Below are 23,677 nucleotides of genomic sequence, written 5' to 3' on the forward strand. Positions count from 1 at the left end.
CATACTAAAATAACTTACACCCCCTGAAACTGACATACAGTAGCCAAGTGATTCTGTTAGTATAGTATCCTATGACCACTCTTAAAAATTCTCTAAATTTGTCTAGTGTCAATTTTCACATTTTGCCTCACTCAAAACAAGGCGGAGGGGATCCTCTAATTTAAGCTAGTGATTTTGCGATCTTGGACAAACTTTAACATCAACAGGCAGCGATACCACTTTAAGAAAATTCCAAGGAAAAGACAACCCCATTTTAAAATTCCCACCCCTGGCTCCCAAGGATTGGGTTACAAACTTCTACAAAAGACTCTTCTCCACTCCCTATTGGTGCATGCTCTATCATTCATTCTTCTGCCCGGAGTTTTGTGAGGTACCAGGTTGCTTTACGGGAAAAGGCTGCTCTAATTTAGTCTGGAACTGCCCTACTTGAGACTTTTTCATAGTTATCAATCTGTACAAAGAATCACCAAACTGCTAAGGGAACCAATACTGGCAAATCAGGCTGCCGAGACAACTGTATAATTCGCTCGAAAAAGAAACGGAGAACTTCTCAAGCATACAGGGTAAATTTTTGACACGGATTTTACGACACGGAGATATGAGAGTTAAGGAAACTTTTCCAATTTTTCGCTAGTTTTAAAGGAGTAAGTGTCAAAGGAAAACGAGATAAAATAAGGGCACAATCTAAGAGTGGCAGGAAGACGAGTTTTCAGAGGGTGTTTTTCTTTTTAGGGTGAAGTTGGAAGAACATTATTGTTGGATTAGCAGTGGATTTTTGAATGGTAAAGGGAACAAGGTAATAAGATTAATTATAGATTATTTTATATTCTAAGAAGCTGTGGTTTGTTCTTGCTTTAATATGCATTTAAAGGGACACAGTAATGTTATTTGTAATTATCAAGTGGTGGATATTTTTGTTTACATATTATCATACCTAGCATAATAGACAATCCATCTATTAAAAGATATAAGAGAAAATTAGAATCATCTTTGGATCCAAATTTTGTGTATATTTTTAGATTAGGAGATCCAGGGACAGATCTGCTAATGACCAAGCGAAACATAATATTGGTATATGAAGCAGAATCAGTAGGTAATTAATGTAAGGATAAATTTTCAAAAATGAAATCCTGCATTTACATTTTCAAAAAGATATTTTCATTAAAACTAAAATATAAAAGTTAAGGAAAATATTGATAAACAAGAATAACATATATTAAAACTTATATTTGAAATAGCAACATAATATTTTTTTAGGATCCAGACCAATATATAATTCCAAAATATAACATCTTAAGGATTCTTCAAACATTAATTCAATTAATAAATATAATACCTAGTGGCACATGTATACCTCTACAAGGCCTAACCCATAGTGGGTATACAATAAATATTTCTTAAGGGGCCTCTGTTAATCCATGTATGTGGATATAAAATAATAAAATACAGTCTCTCAAGAAGCTCATACTCTAACTGGGAGAATGAGACTCAAAACATTTAAATGAAAACTTTTGGACAGTTCTTAATGCATACATGACCGTTACAGATCATACGTGCTTCAGGTGCTCAGATCAGTGTGAGCTGAAATACTCAGAGAGAACTTCACAGCAGGGTTCAGACCCAATTTGGGCCTGAGCAATGGGCAAAGTTTCAGTAGATAGAAAAGAAGGGAAGTGGCATCCCAGGTAGTGGGTGAGTTGTTAGCAAATATGTGCAGCCTAGAGAATAATTGGCTCTGACTGCAGCAGAAGGTTGATTTGGGGACTTTGGTTAAAAAAAAAGCATGAAAAGTCACATGAAAAGTCAAAATTGCCAGAATTAAGGAGTTTGGTGCTGGGTTTTGAACAGGAGGGAGACCTCATGCAAGTAGTATTTAAAAAAGATAAAACTGACGCAGTTTGAGATGGCTCCAAGAGCAGAGACTGGAAGCTAGCTAAGGGGCTAAATAGTGATAACTAATAACTACAAATAATGGAGTACAGATTGGTAGTAGCCTCTTAAGACATTTTATCCTAATAACTTTACTTTCGCATAGTTGAATAACATCAATCTTGATGCATTTCTTTCTATTCTTTTAAAGCATTGAGCTTATTTTTTTGTTTAGCACTACAAATACAAATTTTATTAGATGTGGCAGTGTTATGGTGCAATTAAAACAGTAAAAGTGATTGTTGTTCACATCGCATCAGTCCTTGCTCCTTTTCCCTCCGAATTTCATTGTGTTTCTTTGTTCTATTTAACTGAATTGAAGGAATTTCAACAATAATAACAAAAAACCCTTATGAGGGAAGAATGCCATGGGAGGATGGAAGATGTTCTTGCCCAGACTGTAGGCTTTCACCTGACCTGTTTCCCTGAGACAAAACTCAGTTCCATACACTCAGTGAGCTGCTACCATGTGCCGGATACTATCCTCAGTGTTGGGCAAACAAAGGTGAATCAGGACCATCTCCCAAAAAAGCAAAGTGATTCAGGGATACCAAGCAGGGTGTCTCTAGCTTCAAAACTTGCTTCAAAGAATCTGAAGCTCATCTAGCCTAAATTGTTGATCAGTGGTTCTTAATTAGGTAGATGGAGAAGGAGGAATCTCTGGCTGTGGAAAAGAACTCTGAAACAAGGCTCCCTGATGTGGTAGATCGCAATGCTCACCAAATAATTCCATTTACTCCCCTGGATACCTAGCCCTCTTTGCAGTTAGGGGAGCAAATGAAATGTTAGCAGAAGTGACTTGTGTCACTTCTGGGCAATGGCATCCACAGTTTTCCAATCTCTGTTAGTCCACTATGACTCTTGTTTATGTATAGTTAAACCTTGGTCAGCCTGGGTCTCTGAGAGACTGTGGGTCAGACATTCTCACTCCCCACCCCCATCTCCAACCCCCCTCCTAAACCCTTGGGTCTGTAGTGTGTAGGAGCCGGTGTCTTACCTCATTACAGCCTCTTCAATCCTGACCACCTCAACTCTTAACAGCCTTTCCCCTGGGGATATTGGTATTTCATTTATTTAAGATTTCTTAAGTTAAAAAAAAAACACCCTAGTCAACTGAGTTTCATGTATCAGGTTGATGAGACGTTTGGGGGAAAATTACACTATAAAGATGGTTTAATTGCTCATCCAGTAAACATTTATTGAGGCCTACTAGGTGCCAGGCGCTAATGCCATGTGACCCTTCTATTTGTAGAGCCAGAATATTAACTTAAGGTTGGTTTTCAAGATTTTGGGGGCCTCTGCCACATTGTCTTTAGGAATCAGGGCTGCCCTAACTTATAAAAGTCTTGCAGTCATAAGATGTATAAAAGCTAGAATTACACATAAAACTGCATTGTGGTTTCATAGCTATTTTTTAACAGTTTTAGTGAGGTATAATTTACATACCACAAAATTCACGCATTTTAAGGATATAACTCAATGATTTTTTAGAAAATTTACAAGTTGTGTAACTATCACCACATTCCAGTTTTAGAAAATTTCTATCACCCTAAAAGGATACTTCACGCCCATGTGCAGGCACTCTGCACTCCTACCCCTAGCCCAGGCAAACACTAATAAACTTTCTGTCTCTATAGATTTGCCTTTTCTGGGCATTTACTTTAAATGGAATCATACCATATGTGGTATTTTGCATCTGGCTTCATTCACTTAGCATAATATTTTTGAGGTTTATCCATATTGTGGTATGTATCAGTACTTCATTCCTTTTTATTGCCCAATAATATTCCATTGGACAGACTACCACATTTTTTTTAAAAAATATTTATTTATTTATTTTTCCCCCAAAGCCCCAGTAGATAGTTGTATGTCACAGTTGCACATCCTTCTAGTTGCTGTATGTGGGACGTGGCCTCAGCATGGCCAGAGAAGTGGTGCGTCGGTGCGCGCCCGGGATCCGAACCCCCGGCCGCCAGCAGTGGAGCACGCACACTTAACCGCTAAGCCACGGGGCCGGCCCCAGACTACCACATTTTGTTTATTCATTCACTAGTTGATGGACATTTAGATTGCTTTCAGTATTGTAAACAATGCTACTATGAAGATGTGTATAAGTTTTTGTGTAAACGTGTTTTCAGTTCTGTTGGAATGAGAACTAGGAATGGAATTGCTGAGTTATACAGTAACTCTGTGTTTAACTTTTTAAGGAATTACTCAACTGCTTTCTAAAGTGAATGCAGGATTTTACATTCCACCAGTGTTGTATAAGGGTTCTAATTTCTCCACATCCTCACCAATACTTCTTAACATCTGTCTTTTTGATTGTAGTCACTCTGGTGGGTATGTAGTGGTTCTCATTATAGTTTTGATTTGTATTTTCCTAACAACTAATGATGTTGAGCATCTGGTCATGTGCTTATTGGCCGTCATGTATCTTCTTTTGTAAAATATCTATTCAAATCTTTTGCCTATTTTTTAATTAGGTTATTTGTTGTCTTATTATTGAGCTGTAAGTGTTATTTATATATTCTGGATAAAAGTCCTTTATCAGATAAATGATATATCTGCAAAATATTTTGCCCCATTTTGTAGGTTGTCTTTTGGCTTCTATAATGGTGTCTTTTAGAGCAACAAGAGTTTTTAATTTTGATGAAGTCCAATTTATCTATTTTTTCCTTTTCTCACTTGTGCCTTTGATACTGTATCTAAGAAATCTTTGCCTAACCCAGGCTCATACATAGTCCTATGTTTTGTAAGAGTTTTATAGTTTTAGCTCTTATTTTTAAGTCTTTGATCCAGTCGGAGTTAGTTTTTGTATATGGTGAGAGGTAAGATTCCACCTTCATTCTTTTGCATGTGCCTATCTATTTGTTCCAGCACCATTTATTGAAAGGACTGTTTGTTCCCAACTGAATTATCTTGACACTCTTGTCAAAAATAATTGACCATAAATGTAAGGGTTTATTTCTGGATTCTCAATTCTATTCCATTGAGCTCTATGTCAATCCTTATGCCAATATCAAAACAATATCTGTTTTGATTACTGTAGCTTGGTAGTAAATTTTAAAAATAGGAAGTGCCAGTCCTCCAACTTTGTTCTTTTTCAAGATTTTTTTAGCTATTCTAGGTCTCTTGCATTTCCATATGTATTTAAGGTCAAATACTGCCAAAAAAGAAAAAAAAAAAAGGCAGCTGGGATTTTGATAGGGATTACATTAAATCTGTGCATCAACTTGGGGAGTATTGCTGTCTTAGTAATATTAAGGCTTATAATCCATGAACATGGAATGTCTCTCCATTTATTTAGATCCTCTTTGATTTCTTTTGGTAATGTTTTTCAGTGTAAAAGTCTTGTACTTCTTTTGTTAAAATTATTCCTAAGTATTTTATTCTTTTTGCTGCTATTGTGAAAGGAAATGTTTTCTTAATTTTATTTTCAGCTTGATAGAAATACAATTTTTCTTCATTTTGTATCCTATGACCTTGCTGAAATTGTTTAGTAGTTCTAGTAGGACAAAGTGTTTTTGTTTTGCTTTTCTGTGTGGATCCCTTAGGATTTTCTATATGTAGGATTATGTCATCTGATAAGAGTTTTATTTCTTCCTCTCTAATCTGTATACCTTTTATTTCTTTTTCTTGCCTTATTGCACTAGCTAGAACATCCATGTCAATCTTGAATACAAGTGTTGAGAGCAAATATCCTTGCCTTGTTTCCAATCTTAGGCGAAAAGCATTCAAATGTTCACCATTTAGTGTGATGTTATCCTTAGGTTTTTTAAAATCAAGTTTTTAACAGCCCTTTATGAGATTGAAGAAGTTTTTATCATTAGTGGGTGTTGGATTTTGCCAAATGTTTTTTCTGCATCTATCAACATTATCATGTGGTTTTTGTCCTTTATTCTATTAATATGGTATATTATATTAATGATTTCAGATGTTAAACCAACCTTACATTCTTGGGATAAATCTTCCTTGGTCATAGTATATAATCCTTTTGATATGTTGCTAGATTTTGTTTGCTAATATTTTGTTGAGGATTTTTTGTCTCCTATTCATCAAAGCTATTGGTTTGTTGTTTTCTTTTCTTGTTGTCTTTATCTGCATTTGGTAACAAGATAATACTGGCCTCATCGAATGAGTTGGAAAGGGTTTCCTCCTCTTTTTTCTGATAGAGTTTTCAAAAGATACATATTATTTTTCTTGAAAGGTTTAGTAGAATTCACCACTAAAGCCAAATGGGCCTGGGCTTAACTTTGTGTAAGTATTTTTAATTATTAATTTTATTTCTTGTTATAGTTCTGTTCAGATTTTCTATTTCTTTCTTTTTTCAGTTTTGGTATTTTCAGTCTTTCTAGGATGTTTTTCCATTTCACAGCTTTTTGATGCTTCAGCTTACACATGGGCAAGGTTGTTTTTTAACTAGTACACACTCATACAGTCATAATGGTTGTTATTTCCTAGGAGCCAGTACCCTGAGGGGTCCTGCCCCTCCCTCAAGCCTCCCTACAGCTCCCCACAAGTCAGCACCCAAAAGTTAACACCTGGAACAGCAGAGGACCTTCAGAACCCAACTCCGTCATAGTTGCCATCTATACAGATTGGTTGGTCCTCCTACTATACCAGTTATTTAATTTTTGAACATCACTTCTTGGAAATGGAAGACTGAGATCCCACTTTAGACCTCTTCTTCCTTTCACTTTGAACTGGGGCTGATCATGTGCTTCAGCATTCTACTGGGCAGGTCTGGCAGAAGGAATAGCACCAATTGATTGGGTATGTCTGACTGGCAGTTGTAGGCACTGATTGAGAGTCCTGGGAAGCTGAACCCAAGGCTGGCAGGGAGAGGGTGGTGCCTGGGGTCTGGGCTGATTTCTAATGAAAATTTAAACCCCAGCTATGGCTGTTATGAAGAAAAGAAATGTGGCTGATGATAAGTGTGTAACTCAAAGTGAGTGAACTGAAGAGTGTGTCTTTGTGCTAAAGGTGTTACTTTATGATGCCACACACATTGAAACAGACACATATTTAAAGCAAAGGTACTGATTCAAATGCTTTCAGAAGGCAGACGGGTACCATGCCTCATTTCATTGATTCAAAGATGCACATTTCTTTTGCCTTAAACATCTCTGAAATTGGAATGTATGTTACAATTGATGGGATGTCATAATTTAATGGCAGTGTTGTTTCTTTCTTAGTGGTTATAAAATACTGGTGTGTCTTATAATCAATGATGTTTTAGATTAGATTAAATTTAGGAAATGAGTAGCAAGTGGCATGGGCCAGGAAAATCACATCCCTTTACATCAGCCTTTCACTTTGAAAGAGATGAATGAATACAGAGACATATTCTTTTACAATAAGAAAAACAACAACATAGAGCAATGACAAATGGCAGCTACTTTGCTACTTCCATGTCCAGGAGCCAGTAGGGAGTGGTGGCAAATGGAAAACTGGAAAGTGCACCCTGTCCAGGGGCAGCTGCCACTCCCCTCTGGCTGATTGTGTGACGGGGGCTCAGTGTTGACAGATGTTCTGAGTTTTCAGAGAAGCCAGAAATGCAGAAATCTAGATCTTTGTGTGAAACTCCTACTTTAAAATAATGGCTCAATTTTTTTAACTGGCCAGAAAGAAAAAAGGAAAAAAAGAGAGAAGGTTAGATCCAACCTGTGAGCACTCAGATTATGACCTGTGTTTTAAGGATCCAATATTAAGAGGTGGCACGAGACAAACCACTTTTTACGGTTAAGTCAAAAACTAAAAAAAGGAAAAAAAAAACCATTTTCAAAGTTTAACATTAGGTTCAGAGGCCCAGAATAGCAAATACTGCAGGACATATTACTTATGTAGCTTTTAAAATTTCATCTCTGCCTCCCCTAAATAGAAGATAAGAAAATGTGGTTAAGTCTGCTGATGATGTTGCATTTCCTGATTACAAAAATATATGATCACTTTAAAAATGCAGTCTTAGGTTTCTAAAGTAAAAGCATTTGCTTCCTACTGCTATAGACTGTGGTCAATGAAAGGCAGGATGACGTGGTGGGAAACCACCAAATTATTAGAAGACCAGGGTCCTGATTCTGGCCATGTGACGTTGGGTAAGTACTTTAGCTTCTTTCAGCTTCATTGTCCTCATTTATAAAATACAAATAATCATACCTGTCTCTGTACCTCACATGGCTGTGGTAAGGGCCACATGAGATAACATATGTGAAAGTATCAAGTGTTGTGCAAATATCGGTTGTTGGTATTGCCAACATCACATGGGTAGTTGGGACAGCACGGGTTCTTAAATCTCAAATTCCTCATCCCAATCTACTGCTCTTTCTCTAGACCACAGCACCTATTGAAGTGGTCGTCTTCATCAGCCAATGGGGTGAGTAGATGAGGGAGCTTAAGGCAAGAGTTAATTATAAAAAAAGTCTGCCAGCATCTTGGAATCTGAGATAGTACTGAGGCTCCGTACAGGAGGGTTTGGGTAAAGCTTAGATGCTGAACCTGAAGGATTGGCCTTTCATGTTTTGAAGGGCTACCTAGGAATGAGAGGTTCACCTATAGATCAGCCGCTCTGTCTTTCTCATAGCCTGACCTTACACTAGTTCCTTCCTTCTCTGTTTCATATTTTCATTCTATATTGCTTTATGAAGAAAAGAAAAGTTTCTGCTTTCTTCCTTCTTGGTGAAAATGTAAAGCTCTGTTTTGGATTATTAAGGAGTGGACACACTTGACCTTGGTAACTATATCCAGTCTAACTGCTTCAACACTGGCCTCTAGCCATTTCAAATCCTATTTGGAAGTAGGCATGGAATAAGTTACAAATTTTTTGAAAAGGAAAGGAAAACCAATTACTTTTTAAAAGATGTCACTCAGAACTAGCGGTGTGTTTCTAACTTCAAAATTGGACATTATTATATCAACTTTCTCCCACAACCTCAAATCCAGTCTGGTTGAGACCAAATTGATTGTCTTATCAAAATGACCATCCCCCTTTATCTCACTACTTCTGTTCATGGCGTCACCGTTTTTAGGGGTTGGTAAACTTTTCTGTAAAGGGCCAGATAGTAAATATTTTAGGCTTTGAGGGCCTTAGGGTTTCTGTCATAGCACTCATCTCTGCTGTTGTAATGCAAAAGCAACCATAAACAACATGTAAATGAATGAACAGGGCTGTGTTCCAATAAAATTTTATTTACAAAAACAATGAGCAAGATTTGGCCCATAGCCATAGTGTGCCAACCCCTATTCTAGAGTCTCAGGATGAAAATATGAAGTCAGTCTTGATTGTCCCCTTTCTTTGATTTTACATCCAAGCAGCTCTCAAGTTACAATAATTACATCTTTCAGGAATTCCCCTCATCCGTCTCTTCCCTTCCCTTCCCACTGCTACTGTGCATCTGAATTCATTCTGTACAATTGCAGTAACATACTCTGATTTTTTTCAACTGGTGGTAAGAGGGTGGCTTCAGGACCATATATACTGAAGAGATATCAAAATTTCTTGGAGATGGGGCTGGCCCGTGGCATAGCAGTTAAGTGCGCGCACTCCGCTGCTGGCAGCCAGGGTTCAGATCCTGGGCACACACCAACGCACCACTTGTCAGGCCATGCTGTGGCGGCATCCCATATAAAGTGGAGGAAGATGGGCACAGATGTTAGCCCAGGGCCGGTCTTCCTCAGCAAAAAGAGGAGGATTGGCATGGATGTTAGCTCAGGGCTGATCTTCCTCATCAAAAAAAAAAAAAAATTTCTTGGAGAAAGTTTTAAGAAACACATAGAATATTCTAATTTTATTTTTAAGTAAAATGCCTACTTTGTTAGAATGTAAACTATAGAAAGTAAAACTTGATGAAATCTTCTTGGGTGATGGGTCATGGTTAAAAATGGTCATGAGACATTGCTCAAATTTAAAATTTCCCAAGGTACACATTTGGTGATGCCTAATGTGATGTTAGGTGGAACACAAACTTTTTAAATCTTAATACCTATGTTTTTATTTTAAAGTGTATTAGGGGAAATATAGCATCAAACCCATAATGTCACTTATTATTTATTAGGGTGTGGCTGAAGTAAGTATTTGAGTTTTTAAAAAGTGTGAGGATTTGAAGAAAAAGTTAACAATATTTCAGGCAGAATATAGATATGGTAAAAATCATCAAGGTGGTACCCGAATATCTAAAGTTTGAAAATCAGTGGCCACTTTGCCACCTGTGGTTTCCATTGTGATATAGTTATTTGCTAATTACAGATCAGTCTCATAGGAGCATTTTTTTTTCTCTTTCCTGATAAAAACCTTCAGGGGCTCACTACCACCTGCCAAATAAAGTCAATAAAATTCCTATCCTGAAATCAATGTCTTCTAAACCTGCCTCCAGCCTTCCACTTTTCCTGTACCTCAGGGTCTCCCGAACAATGCTCGAAAAAATATCAATTGCATAAGATTTAATAGGTACTCCAGAAAAAGAGCATTTCACGGTTAAAAAAGTTTGGGAAATTGCTGCATACTATACCCCTCTGCAGTATATTCACAAGAAATTATACCACATTAAAGCCTTTAAGAAGACCTGAGGTAAAGAAACTTGTCCATGTTTATCTGTTTGTTTATTTTTTTGGTGAGGAAGATCAGCCCTGAGCTAACATCCAATGCCAATCCTCTTTTTTTTTGCTGAGGAAGATTGGCCCTGAGCTAACATCCATACCCATCTTCTTCCACTTTATAAGGGACGCCGCCACAGCGTGGCCTGACAAGCGGTGCATCAATGCGTGCCCAGGATCAGAACCCCGGGAACCCAGGGCCGCCAAAGTGGAGCACGCGCATTTAGCCGCTTGCGCCACTGGCCCAGCCCTGTCCATGTTTATCTATTTACTTGATCATAGAGCCCTCCTTTTGTGGAACTATTATTTGTGTTTACCAACTTAGTTGATCATCTTCGTCAATAACCTTCCCTTATAGATTAAGCTTTAATGTCTTGTGGCTCTAACATACTACAGAAGTTGGTCTGGAAAATTCTGTTCTATGTCCGTGTCCGCCACACATACCAGCCAAAGTGAACCACCAGCAGTCAGTCATATGCCCATTTCACTTTCCACTTCTGAGCTTTTGCTTATTATTCACTCTACTTGAGATGCTTTCCTTCTCTATCCTTGCTCTCTGAAATTTTTGCAACCAAACAAGCTGAGTTGCTTCAACAGTAATAGTTCCCATTTCTGGAGTCTTACCACTTCCCACTCTTCCAGCGCTTGTACCACCCAGTGTTGTGGTAATTGTGTACCTGATCTTTTTTCCTGCTAGATTTTAAGTTTCTTGGAGTTACTGTTTTCTACATAGTGCATTAGTCTAGTGCATTGCTTATAGTAGGGATTCAATAAATTTTGCTAAATGAATAAATAAGTGAATGACAATAGAGTGAAATTTAAAATGTTACCTGTAGTAAATAATAAAATTGTAGTTTAAAGTATCCACGTGGGGAGTGGGGTGAATGGGGAGGGATCTCTGAAAGGCTGATAGATATATATGGTTTTTGAAAACAGCTTTATTAATTGTCATAAAAGTACACAATCTGATAAATTTTGACGTATGTATAGAACCCATGAAACTACCACCACAATCAAGACAATGAACATATCCATCACCCCCCAAAATTTCCTCATGCTGGTTTGTAATCTCTCCATCCTACTCCTCCCCGAATCTTCTCCTTCTCCTTGCTCAGACACTTCCCCAAGCCCCACTTTGAGACAACCACTGATCTGGTCACTCCACATTGGTTTGCATTTCCTAGAATTTTATATAAATGGAATCATACAGTATGTACTCTCTTTTGTCTGGCTTCTCTCACTTAGCATAACTATTTTGAATTTCATTCGTATGACAGCATATTTGTTCCTTTTTATTGCTGAATAGTATTTCATTATATAGCTATACCACATTTTTTTAATCCATTTGCCTATTGATGGACATTTGGGTTGTTTCTAGTTTTTGGCTATTAAAAATAAAATTCCTGTGAACATTTGTGTGTAATTCTTTGTACAGACATATGCTTTCATTTCTTTTGTGTAAATACCTAGGAGTGAAATGGGTGGATCATGTGGCAGGTGTATGTTTAACTTATTAAGAAACTGCCAAACTGTTTGCCAAGGTGGTTGTACATTTTACATTCCCATCAACAGTGTATGAGAGTCCAAGTTTTCCTCCTCCCCACCAATACTTAGTACAGTCAGTTTTTTTTAATTTTAGTTATTCTAATTGGTATGAATGATATCTTATTGTGGTTTTGACTTGCATTTCCCTAATGAAGAATGATGTTCTTTTCGTATGCCTATTTGTCTTTAATATAGCTTCTTTGATGACATGTCTGTTCAAATATTTTGCCCATTTTTATAGTGAGCTGTTTGTTTTCTTATTATTGACTTTTGAAAGTTCTTTATTAGAAACATGTTTTGCAAGTATTTTCTCCCAGCCTGTGGCTTGTCTTTTCATTCTCTTCACAGTTTCTTGTGAAGAGCAGAAATTTTTAATTTTGATGAAGTCCAATTTGTCATTTTGTTCTTTTTATGATTCTTTTTTGTGTCTTATCTAGGAAATCTTTGCCTAATCCAGAGTCACGAAGATTTTCTTATAGAGGTCTGTGTTCCATTTTGAATTAATTCTTGTATATGGTGTGAGGCATGGATAAAACGATTTTTGTTTTGTTTTATTTTTACATGTGAATATCCAATTGTTCTAACACCATTTGTTAAACAGACTATTCTTTCTCCAATGAATTGCTTTTGCAGTTTTGTCAACAATCAATTGTTTATATATGCAGGGGCCCACTTCTGGACTCTCCATTCTGTTCCATTGATCTATTTGTCTATCTTGACAGCAATACCAAACAGCCTTGGTTACTGTAGCTTTATAATAAATCCTAATAAAAATTATGTTTGTCCTCTAGCTTTGTTCTTCTTTTATAAAGTTGTTTTGAGTGTTCTAGGTACTTTGCATTTTCGTATGAACTTTAGAAACGGTTTGTCAATTTCTACCAAAAAAAAAAAAAAAAAAAGACTGTGCAGGAACTTGGATTGGCTTGGCTTTAAATCTGTAGATCAATTTGGGGAGAGTCGACATCTTACCAGTGTTGAATCTAGGGGCCGGCCCTGTGGCCTTGTGGTTAACGTTTGGCGAGCTTTGCTTCGGTGGCCTGGGTTCGGTTCCCAGACACAGACCTATACCACTCCTCAGCAGCCATGCTGTGGAGGCAACCCACATACAAAATAAAGGAAGATTGGCACAGATGTTAGCTCAGGGCAAATCTTCGTCAAGCAAAAAGAGGGAGATTGGCCACAGACGTTAACTCAGGGCAAATCTTCCTCAGCAAAAAATAAAACAAAACAAAAAACAATGTTGAGTCTTTCAACTCATGAATATGGTATATATTTAGATCTTCCTTAATTTGTCTTAGCTGTGTTTTATAGTTTTAACTATATAAGTCATATTCATCTTTTGGTAGATTTATTCCTTATTTCATATTTTTGGATGCTATTGCACATAGTATTGTATTTTAATTTCAATTTGATTGCCCACTGCTAATGTATAGAAATATAATTTTTGTATAGTGCTCTTGTATCCTGCAACCTTGTTAGACTCACTTATTTTAGGAGATTTTTTGGCATATTTCATCCAATTTCCTAAGTAGATGATAATAGAGGTATACTGTCTGTGAATAAAGGCAGTTTTACTACTTCCTTTCTGATTTGATTGCCTTTTATTTCTTTTTCTTGATTGATTGCACTGGCTGGAATCCCTAGTAAAATGTTAATTCGAAGTGTTGGGCATGAACTTCTTTGTCTTGTTTCTGATCTTAGGGGGAGAGCATTCAGTCTTTCACCAAAAGGTCTAATGTTAGCTGTAGATTTTTCATAGATGCCCTTTATCAGGTTGAGGAAATACAATTCTATTGCTACTTTTCTAAGATTTTTTTATCAGAAATGGATATTAGATTTTGTCAAGATATTTTTTGTGTGTTGATCAAGATGATCATATGGTTTTTCTTTTTTCATTTATTAATGTTATGAATTACATTGACTGCTTTTTGAATGTTAAACCAGTCTTGCATTCCTGAGATGAACTCTACTTGGTCATGGTGTATTTTCCCTTTTATATATTACTGGGTTTAATTTGCTAAAGTTTTGTTTTAAATTTTTGCATCTATGTTTCTGAGGCATATTGATCTGTGATTTTCTTTCCTTAAAGCGTATTTGTCTTGTTTTGGTATCAAGGTCTCATAAAATGAGTTAGAAAATATTCTCTTTTTTAATTTTCTGGAAGAGGTTATATGGAATTGGTATTATATCTTCCTTAAATATCTGGTAGGATTCACTGAAGCCATCTAGGCCTAGAGTTTTATTTTTCGTTTTTTTGGTAAGGTTTTTAAAGTACAAGTTCAGTTTCTCTAATAGATATAGGGCTATTCAGGTAACTATTTCTTCTTGAGTAAGCTCTAGTATTTTGTGTCTTTAAAGAAATTTGTCCATTCATCTAAGTTGTCAAATTTATCGACATAAACGGTGTTCACAACATTCCCATATTGACCTTTTAATATTTGTAGAATCTGTAGTGATATCATCCTTCTGATTCCTGATATTGGTGATTTGTGTCTTCTCTCCTTTTTTCCTGATTAGTCAGGTTAGAGATTTGTCAATGTTATTGGTCTCAAAGAACCAGATTTTGGTTTCATTGATTTTTCTCTATTGTTTTTCTATTTTTATTTCATTGATTTGTGAGGTTGGCTTTATTGTTTATTTTATTCCTTTCTTCTGTTTACTTTGAGTTTAATTTGCTCTTCTTTTTCTAGTTGCTGAAGGTAAAAGCCATAATCATGAATTTTCGGCCTTTCTACTTTTCTAATATAGGCATTTAATGTTATAAATTTCCCCATAAGAACTGCTTTAGTGACATTCTCAAATTCTTACATGTTGTAGTTTTATATTCATTTAGTTCAAACCACCTAGAAATTTCCTTTTTGATTTCTTCTTTGACTCACGGTTCTTTTTAGAAGTTTGTTATTTAGTTTCTAAGTATTTGGACATGTTCTAGACGTCTTTCTGCTATTGATTTACAATTTAATCCCTTTGTAGTCAGAGATTATACTTTGTATGACTTGAAGCCTAACAAATTTATTGAAACTTGTTTTATGACCCCAAATAGAATCTCTCTTAGTCATTGTCCATGTATCTTGGAAAGAATGTGTATTCTGCTCTTTTTGGGTAGAGTGTTCTAGTAAATGTCAAATCAAATTGGTTGATGATATAGTTCATGATGATATACCCTTTACTAATTTTCTGCCTACTTGATGTATCAATTATTGAGAGCAAAGTATTTAAATCTCTCACTATAATTGAGGATTTGTCTATTTCTCCTTGCAATTCCATCAATTTTGAGTCTTATTTTGAAACTGTTATTAGGTGTGTAAGCACTTGGGATGGTTATGTCCTCTTGCTAATTGACTCTTTACTTTATGAAACCACCTTCTTGATGGTAATATTCTTTACTGTATAATCTACTTTGATATTAATATAGACACTCCAAGTTTGTTTTTGACTAATTTTAGGATATTTTCCATCCTTTTACTTTTAATCTAGTTGTCTTTCCTATTTAAAGTGAATTTCTTGTAGGCAACATATAGTTGGGTTTTGCATTTTTATCCAATCTGTCAGTGACTATCTCTTAATTGGAGTGTTTAGACCATTTTTTTTTTTAAAGATTTTATTTATTTTTTCCCCCCAAAGCCCCAGTAGATAGTTGTATGTCATAGCTGCACATCCTTCTAGTTGCTGTATGTGGGACGCGGCCTCAGCATGGCCGGAGAAGCGGTGCCTCGGTGCGCACCCGGGATCCGAACCCGGGCTGCCAGGAGCGGAGCGCGAGCGCTTAACCGCTAGGCCACGGGGCCGGCCCTAGACCATTTATATTTAATGTTATTATTGCTATAGTTAGCTTTAAGTCTATCACCTTGCTATTTATTTTCTATTTATTCTGTCTGTGTTTTGTTCCCTTTTCCCTCTTTTTTCTGTTTTCTATTGGATTATTTTTATGACTCTCTTTTCATCTCCTTAGTTGACTTATTACCTGTAACTCTTTATTTTGTTATTTTAATGGTTGCTGTAGGGCTTATAATATACATCTTTAACTAATCTCAGTCTATCTTCAAGTAACATTATACCACTCCACATCCAATATAAGAACTTCACAATTCCATTCCTCCCCTTCTATCCTTTATGCTACTGTTTTCATACATTTCACTTATACGTATGTTATAAGCCCCACAGTACATTATTATTCTTTTGTTTAAACAGTTGATTATCTTTTAAAGAGATTTGAATAATATGAAAAGTCTTACATATTTGCCCATATAAGTATCATTTCCATTGCTCTTTATTCCTTTGTATAGATCTAGATTTCCATTTGTTATCATTTTCCTTCCTTCTGAAAGACTTCCTTTAATATTCCTTTGAGAACATTGGAGTGCAAATCTGCTGGTGATAAATTCTTTCAGGTTTTGTTTTTTCAAAGATATTTTCACTGGTACAGAATTTTAGCTTGACAACTTTTTTCTTTCGATATTTTAAATATGTTGCTTCACTCTCTTCTCATGTGTTTTTTTTTCCTCCAAGAAATCTGCTGCCATCCTTACCTTTACATTTTTATCTTGTGTCTTTTTTTTCTGACTACTTTTAAGGTTTTATCTTTATTATGGTTTTGAGCAATTTGGTAATAATGTGTCTCTTGGTGTAGTTTTCTTTGTGTTTCTTGTGTTTACTATTCATTGAACTTAGATCTCTGTGGATTTTTACCTTTCTGCAAATTTGGGAAAATTTTAGCAATTATTTCTTCAAATATTTTTTCTGTCCCTGCTACAATCTGCTTTCCTTTAGGGACTCAAATTACGTATATATTAGGCAACTTGAAATTGTTTCACAGCTCACTGATTTTTTTTTAGATGGTTTCTATTGCTATATCTGCACATTCACTCATCTTTTAATATGTAATATCTAATCAGTCGTTAATCTCACCTAGTGTATTTTTCATCTCACATATAATTTTCATATATAGAAGTTTAATTTGGATCTTTTTTATATCTTCCATGTCTCTACTTAACTTTTTAAATGTATTGAATACAATTATAATAACTATTTGATTGTTTTTCTCTTCTAACTTAGTATCTATGTCAGTTCTGGGTCAATTTTGATTGATTGTTATTCTCATTATGGGCCATGTTTTCCTGCCTCTTTGCATGCCTGGTAATCTTTGATTGGATGTCAGACTTAGTGATTTTTACCTTGTTGTGTGCTGGTTATTTTTGTATTCCTATGAATATCCTTGAGTTTTGTCCTCTGGTACAGTTAAGTTACTAGAAAAGAGTTTTATCCTTTTAGGTCTTACTTTTATGATTTGTTAGGTAGATCTGAGCAGTACTCAGTCTAGGGCTAATTATTCCCCACTACCGAGACAAAACTTTTCTGAGTACTTTACCCTATGCCTCATGAATTATGAGTTTTTCCAGTCTGGTTGGTGGGAATAGACACTGCCAGCCTTGGTGTTCCTTTCAATCTTATTAGAGGAGTCTCAGACTCAAGTAGTTTTCTTATACCTATGCTGATCAGTATTCTCTCCCCATACTTGACGGAGACCCTCTGCTAATCTCTGGATTCCTCTCTGTGCCACTCTATCCTCTCCAGTAATATGTCCTGTGAACTCTAGCCACCTTGGTCTCCCCAGACCCTCAGCTCTATTTCCTCAACTCAGATATCTATGGGGTAACTTCTGAGTCCCCCCTCCCTGCATGTCCTGGAAACTTTCTCAAAGCAATCATGGGTCTCATTTTTTTCCTCTCTCAGGCTTGATGTTCTGTCTCTTAAAAACCATTGTTTCATAACTTTTTTGTCTGTGGGTTGTGTTTTTGTTTGTTTTTTGGTTTTGTTGGTTGGTTGATTGGTTATTTCAGGCAAGAGGATAAATCTGGTCCATATTACCCCATCTTGACTGGAAGTAAAAGTTTAACAAGTCATTTTTTTCTTGCTTCAAGATCAGTTGGGTTCAGATGATCTAATCTGGGGTCTTGGAGAGTTGTTTGGGCTCAGCTGATTTCTACTGTATATTTATACATATACATGTATATGTATATTGTATACAAACATATTTTATATCTGCGTATTATATATTTTATTTGTGCATATTATATATTTACATATACATATTTATATATGTGTAAAATGTGTGTGTATTTATATATATATATATATATATTTTTTTTTTTTTTTTTTTTTTGATGAACAAAGACTGTTTGGTTTAGTTGGAACTGGAAATCAACCTGAAAGTTTTACAAAGAAGCCAGTACTAGCCACCAGGATCTTTTTGGACAGACTGCTACTAATTTCAAAGAAGTCATGAGTATAGTGTTGAAATTTTCCTAGATTCTAGCCTCAGTTTCTAGGAAAAAATATGTATTTCTAAGAGTAACTATGGAAATTATTTAATACCTTTATTTTCTTATTTAAAAATTAGAGGATAATGCATATAAAAATATGCAAGAATCACAGGAAACCCACATATCCAACCACCTAGATGAAATTGTTGCTGCTGTCAGCATAACGCCTGGAAAGAAGATCCAAAACAAGCTGCCTCAGACAGCACTATTCCAGCCTCCTCGAGAGAAACTCTGCCTCTGTGAAGAGAAAGCGAAGTCCTATTCCAGCAGTCAGGAGGTAAGGAGCCTTTCTTTTCTACACCTGTACTCTGGTAATTGAAAAGTAGGATATTCTAGGTTACATTCCCACTCTCTGGAGTTTGGTACAAGAGAGTATATAAGAGAGTGCCTTTTTCACAGCATGAATCGGTGTAGCACCTCAGGGCTCCAAGCCCAGCAGTTGGCATAGTCAATGTTGTGTTTGTTGAGTGACTGCACAAATGAACAAACAAGACTACCCTGACCTCTGGGGTGTATACCAGACTGACTGGTTGTAGATTTGACCTACTCAGTCATTTTCCATCAGCCAATAAATATTTATTGAGCTCCTCCTGTGTACCAGGGCTAAGCACTGGAAGACAACACAAAGCAGATGAAGCTTCTTCTCTCGTTGCTTAGATTTCTTATGTTCTTAATCTTCTTGTTCTCTGCACACTTCTTTCCCATTCTCTCCTCAAGTTTTACTCATTCACCCATTTATTCAATGTGTATTTCTCTACCCCCTCTTATGTGTCCAGTCCTGATCATCCAGTCATTATTTAACAAATATCTACTATATACCTCATATGTGCCAGGTGCTGGGGGCACAGATGGCAAAGCTACAGCCTCTGCCTTGGAGGGACTCATAGTTTGGTTGGGAAGACAGACAGCAGGACAGATAATGGTAGTTAGTATAATAAGTCCTGTGACAGACACAAGCTCTGGTGATATAGACACAAAACACGAGGAGTGAGGGAAAGTGGGGTGGGCAATGAGCCTGGAGTTGGTGGAGCAACAGCAGTTAAGGCACCACTCTTGGGAGAGGAGTTACTTGGGCTGTACTGATAACAGTGCTTCAAAGTTGGCCAGGTAAGGGAGAGGACAATAGTGTTCTGGGCAGAGGCAGCAGTTGGGCAAGAACTGAGGGTCAAAGGGTGCACAGTGTGTTTGGGGAACTACAAGGAGCTGTCTGGGATGCAGGCTTTAGTGACAGAGGGCAGGAAATGAGGTTGGATTATGGACAGGAACACCCTCTGGGTGTTCAACACCCAGGAAAAGAGTTTAGATTTTCTCCTCAAGGTGCTGGAGACTATCACAGGATTATAAGCAGGAGAATGCCATAGCAAGTTTCAGTTTCTGGAACAATCACTCAGATCTCAGAAAGCTGTATGGAGGAGGATGAGAAGGGAGTAAAACAGGAGGAGGGCCAGTTCGGAGGATATCTGCAATAATCCTGGCAAGGAATTATGAGGGCCTGAAGTACGGCAGAGGCAGTAGAGATGCTGAGATCTTTTGGCAGGTATTTGGAATTGTGAATCAGTAGGACCTGGTGACTGAGGAGATGCAGGAGATGGAGAGGCAAGACCAAGCCAGAGCGGCATGTGTACAATTCCTGACTTAGGTCTCAGCCAGCGTGGGTAACTAGAGGCTTGCTTGTGCCCTTTGTCATTGCAACGAATACAGGAAGAAGAGCAGAATTATGGAGAGGAGGTTTGAATTCCATTTTGAATGTTTACTTATTCATTATGCAACAGATATTTATTTAGTACCTACTGTGTGCCAGGCCCTGTGCTAGGTAGGCCTCAGCTGGCAGCCTTTCTCAACCAGAGTTCTGCAAAAGAATTAAGCCCTAAAAAAAAAAAAAGAATTAAGCCCTAATGCGCTAAGGCATTTAGTGTATGTAAAGAGTTAACTTCTCACCTGTGTGTCTAGAATGATACTAAAGCCTTTTCTGAGTTCTGCAGTTCAGATAAGGAACCCCTGGATCCAGTGGTGAACAGAACAGCCAGGTTGCATGCCCTCATGGAGCTGAGGGGCAATTGACTTGTAAATAAACTGGCTAACTAGAGACTGTGCTAAGTGCTAGAGAGGAAATAGAGCGGGGCTATCTTGGGTAGGGTGGTCTGGGAGGTCCTCTGTGAAGTGGTGACATATGAGCTAAGACCTGAAGAAGAGAAGGAGCCATCATGAAGGAGCTGAGGGAAAAGAGTTCTAGCAAGAAGGAACAGTACCCATAAATTCTGTAAGGTAGGCACAAGCGTGATGTGTTTGAAAAGAAGAGAGGAAGATGTGGGCTGACGTCAAATGCAGTTGGAGAGGCAGTCGGTTCAGTTAAGGCCTTGCAGGTCTCAAGTTAAGTGCCCTGGGAAGCTTTAAAAGTATTTTGAAGAAAATATTAACACTTGCTTTTTGAAATGTCCATTTTTTGGTAATTTTTTATTTTAAAATACTTTCAGACTTACAGAAAAGTTATAAGGTGCACGAATTGTGAACATTCACTTTATTGCTTTCTCTCTCTGTCATTGTTTTTCTGAACCATCTGAGAGTAAGTTACAGACATTATAGTTCTTTACCCCTAAATACTTCAGCATATATTTCCTAAGAATAAAGGATATTCTCCTACAACACCACAGTACAATGATTGAAATTGGGAAATTAATATTGGTATGATACTATTATCTAATCTACAAACCTTATCAACATTTCTCCAATTATCTCAATAATGTCATGTACAGAAAGAAAAAATCAGACAGATCCATGGTGCAATCCATGAATTCATGTTGAATATAGTTGCCATGTCTCTTTAGTCTCCTTTAATCTACTAGAACAGTTCCTTAGCCTGTCTTGGTCTTTCATAATCTTGATATTTTTGAAAAGTACTGTATTAGTCAGCTCAGGCTGCTGTAATAAAAACCACAGACAGGGTGGCTTAAACAACAGAAATGTATTTCTCACAATTCTGGAGGCTGGAAGTCCAAGGTCAAGGTGCCAGCAGGGTTGGTGTCTGGTGAGAGCTCTCCCCTTGGGTTGCAGACCACCACCTTCTAGGTGTGTCCTCACATGGCCTCTTCTTTGTGGATGTGGGGGAAGGAGGAGAAAAAGGTGTCTCTTCTTATAAGGACACTAATCCTATTGGATCAGTGCCCCACATTTATGACCTCATTTAACCTCAGTTACTTCCTTAGAGGCCCTATCTCCGAATGCCACAATGGAGGTTAGGGCTTCAACATGTGAATTTGCAGGTGGTCACAAACATTCAGTCTATAACAAGTAACTCCAATTATTTTGTAGACTATTTCCCAATTTGAATTTGTCATGCATTTCTTCATGATTAGATTCAGGTTATGCATTTTGGGCAGGAATCCCGCAGACATGACCGTAGGGCTCTTCTCAGTGCATCATATCAGGAGTCATATGATATCTTCTTGTCTTGTTACTATGATGCTAACTTTGATCACTTGGTTAAGGTGCTGTCTGGCAGGTTTCTTCACTGTAGAGTGACTGTTCTTCCCTTTGTAATTAATAAATATTTTGTGGGGAGATTCACTGAGATTTAAATATATCCTATTCCTCATTAAAACTTCACCTCCTAGTTTTAGCATCCATTGATGATTCTCACCTGAATTAGTTATTACTATGATGTTTGTCAAATGACGATTCTCTGACTTTGGGATTCTTTCAAAATTTATTTGTTGGCATTCTTTTATAAGGAAGAGCTTTTCCTTCTTCACACTTTATTGTTCACTTGTTTATATCAGTATGGGTTCAGGAAATCCTATTTTTCAAATATGTTACAATCCATTATAATCATCAAAGCTTGAATTGTCCTATATTTGCCACTGGGAGCCACTTCAGGCTGGCTCCTGAGTCCTGATACATCCCCATTATTCTTTCCTTAGTTTCCAGCACAACAAGATTTTTCAGGTTCATCTTGTACTTCCTCTGCTTCAGCTATGGATTCAAGGAATCCTGGTTCTTCTTAGTGGAGAATAGTATTTAGACACCACAATCTGGGTATTAAATACCCATTTTAAAATATATGTGGCCAGACTTACTGATCATCAGAGTTGCATATTTTAATATTAAGAGCTCAAGAATGATGTTATGGAAAGAGCTCTGGACTTTGCAACGAGGAGCTTGACTGTGAGTTCTGACTCTACCACTCTGTGGTAAATCATCTCACCTCTCTGGCCTTACATTTCTTCTTTAAATTGACAAAATCAGATTAGATGATTTCTAAGGTTCATCCCAGTTCTGAAATTGTCTGCCTACTCATACTTCTCTTCTGTGTACCCCCTACCCATGCCTGTTGGGTAAAACTACCGGAACTGGCAGGACAAAGATTGGAAAGCCAAAAGGGTTATCTGGACTATGCATTCTAGCAAATAAGAAAGTAGAGGGAGGGCTCTCTCTGTCCCCTGGTCCGTGATGCAGCTTGCAAGGACCAAGGCTATGATCTGGGAGACCTGACTCTCAGCCTGCATCGCCCCTTCCTTGGAAATCTGTGGTTGGGACAGATTCTCTATCAGATCACATCCCCCTCTCTTTTTGGCAGACTGCCTATCTAGACCTCCCAATGTTTTCATCATTGCTTTCTTTCTTATACACTGTATTCATTAGCTTTGTCTCCAAGGGAGCTATTCCCTAAACTTCGTGTCTCTAGAGGCAATAAAAAGATGATTCCCAAAAGAAGTACAAAGAGCCAAAAAACGTCTGAAGATATTCAGCCTCACCAGTTTGGGGGAAAAAATGCAAACTAAAACAAGAGAAATGAATTAACTGACAAATTGGCAAGTTAAAACACACCTCTATGTAAGCGGCATTCCTAATCGCACACGCTGTGCTGTAAGTGTGGATCGGTACAACCTCCCGAGGCAGCACTCTAGCAATCACTACGCAGAGCCTCAGGATTTTGCACATCCTTTACCCAATACTCGCATTTATAGGAATTTATTCTGGGGAAATACTTATGGATACAAGCAAAGCTATCCACACAGATGTTCAGAGAGTAAAAAATTTAAAAATAACCTAAATGCTCAATAACTCAATTATGATATATCCATGTAATAAAATACTATGCAGCCATTAAAAGATTACATGGAGAAGTGTTCACAAATTGTTAAAACAAGTGGCAACCCTACGTGTAGCTTATGAACCTATTTTAGAAAAAGAAAAAAATATATAGATTCATAGGAGTAAAGACTGGAGGGATATTTAGCTACCTAGTTGTCTCTAAGAGGTGAGATTGCAGGTGATGTTTTATTTTCATCTTT

The 23,677-nt window shown here is 37.1% G+C and overlaps 1 protein-coding gene across 6 annotated transcripts in view; it reads left to right on the forward strand.

Annotated features, from left to right (window-relative positions):
- Positions 1-371: 371 nt before the first annotated feature.
- TTC23 (tetratricopeptide repeat domain 23) overlaps positions 372-23,677 on the forward strand; it is a 95,397-nt gene continuing 72,091 nt past the window's right edge. For 2 of the 6 annotated variants that reach the window (XM_087428880.1, XM_087428879.1), the window contains exons 1-2: positions 372-796; positions 18,464-18,663. In XM_087428880.1, the coding sequence (XP_087285006.1) occupies positions 18,484-18,663 (180 nt within the window). In that variant the 5' untranslated portion in view covers positions 372-796; positions 18,464-18,483. Of the gene's footprint in view, positions 797-12,500; positions 12,545-18,463; positions 18,664-23,677 lie in introns of all 6 variants that reach the window. The other 4 variants (XM_087428878.1, XM_087428877.1, XM_087428876.1 and 1 more) reach the window with 4 other exon arrangements.

Source organism: Ceratotherium simum, chromosome 3, assembly GCF_057802395.1.
Source record: "Ceratotherium simum simum isolate JZ-2026a chromosome 3, ASM5780239v1, whole genome shotgun sequence".
NCBI classification, from domain to species: domain Eukaryota; kingdom Metazoa; phylum Chordata; class Mammalia; order Perissodactyla; family Rhinocerotidae; genus Ceratotherium; species Ceratotherium simum.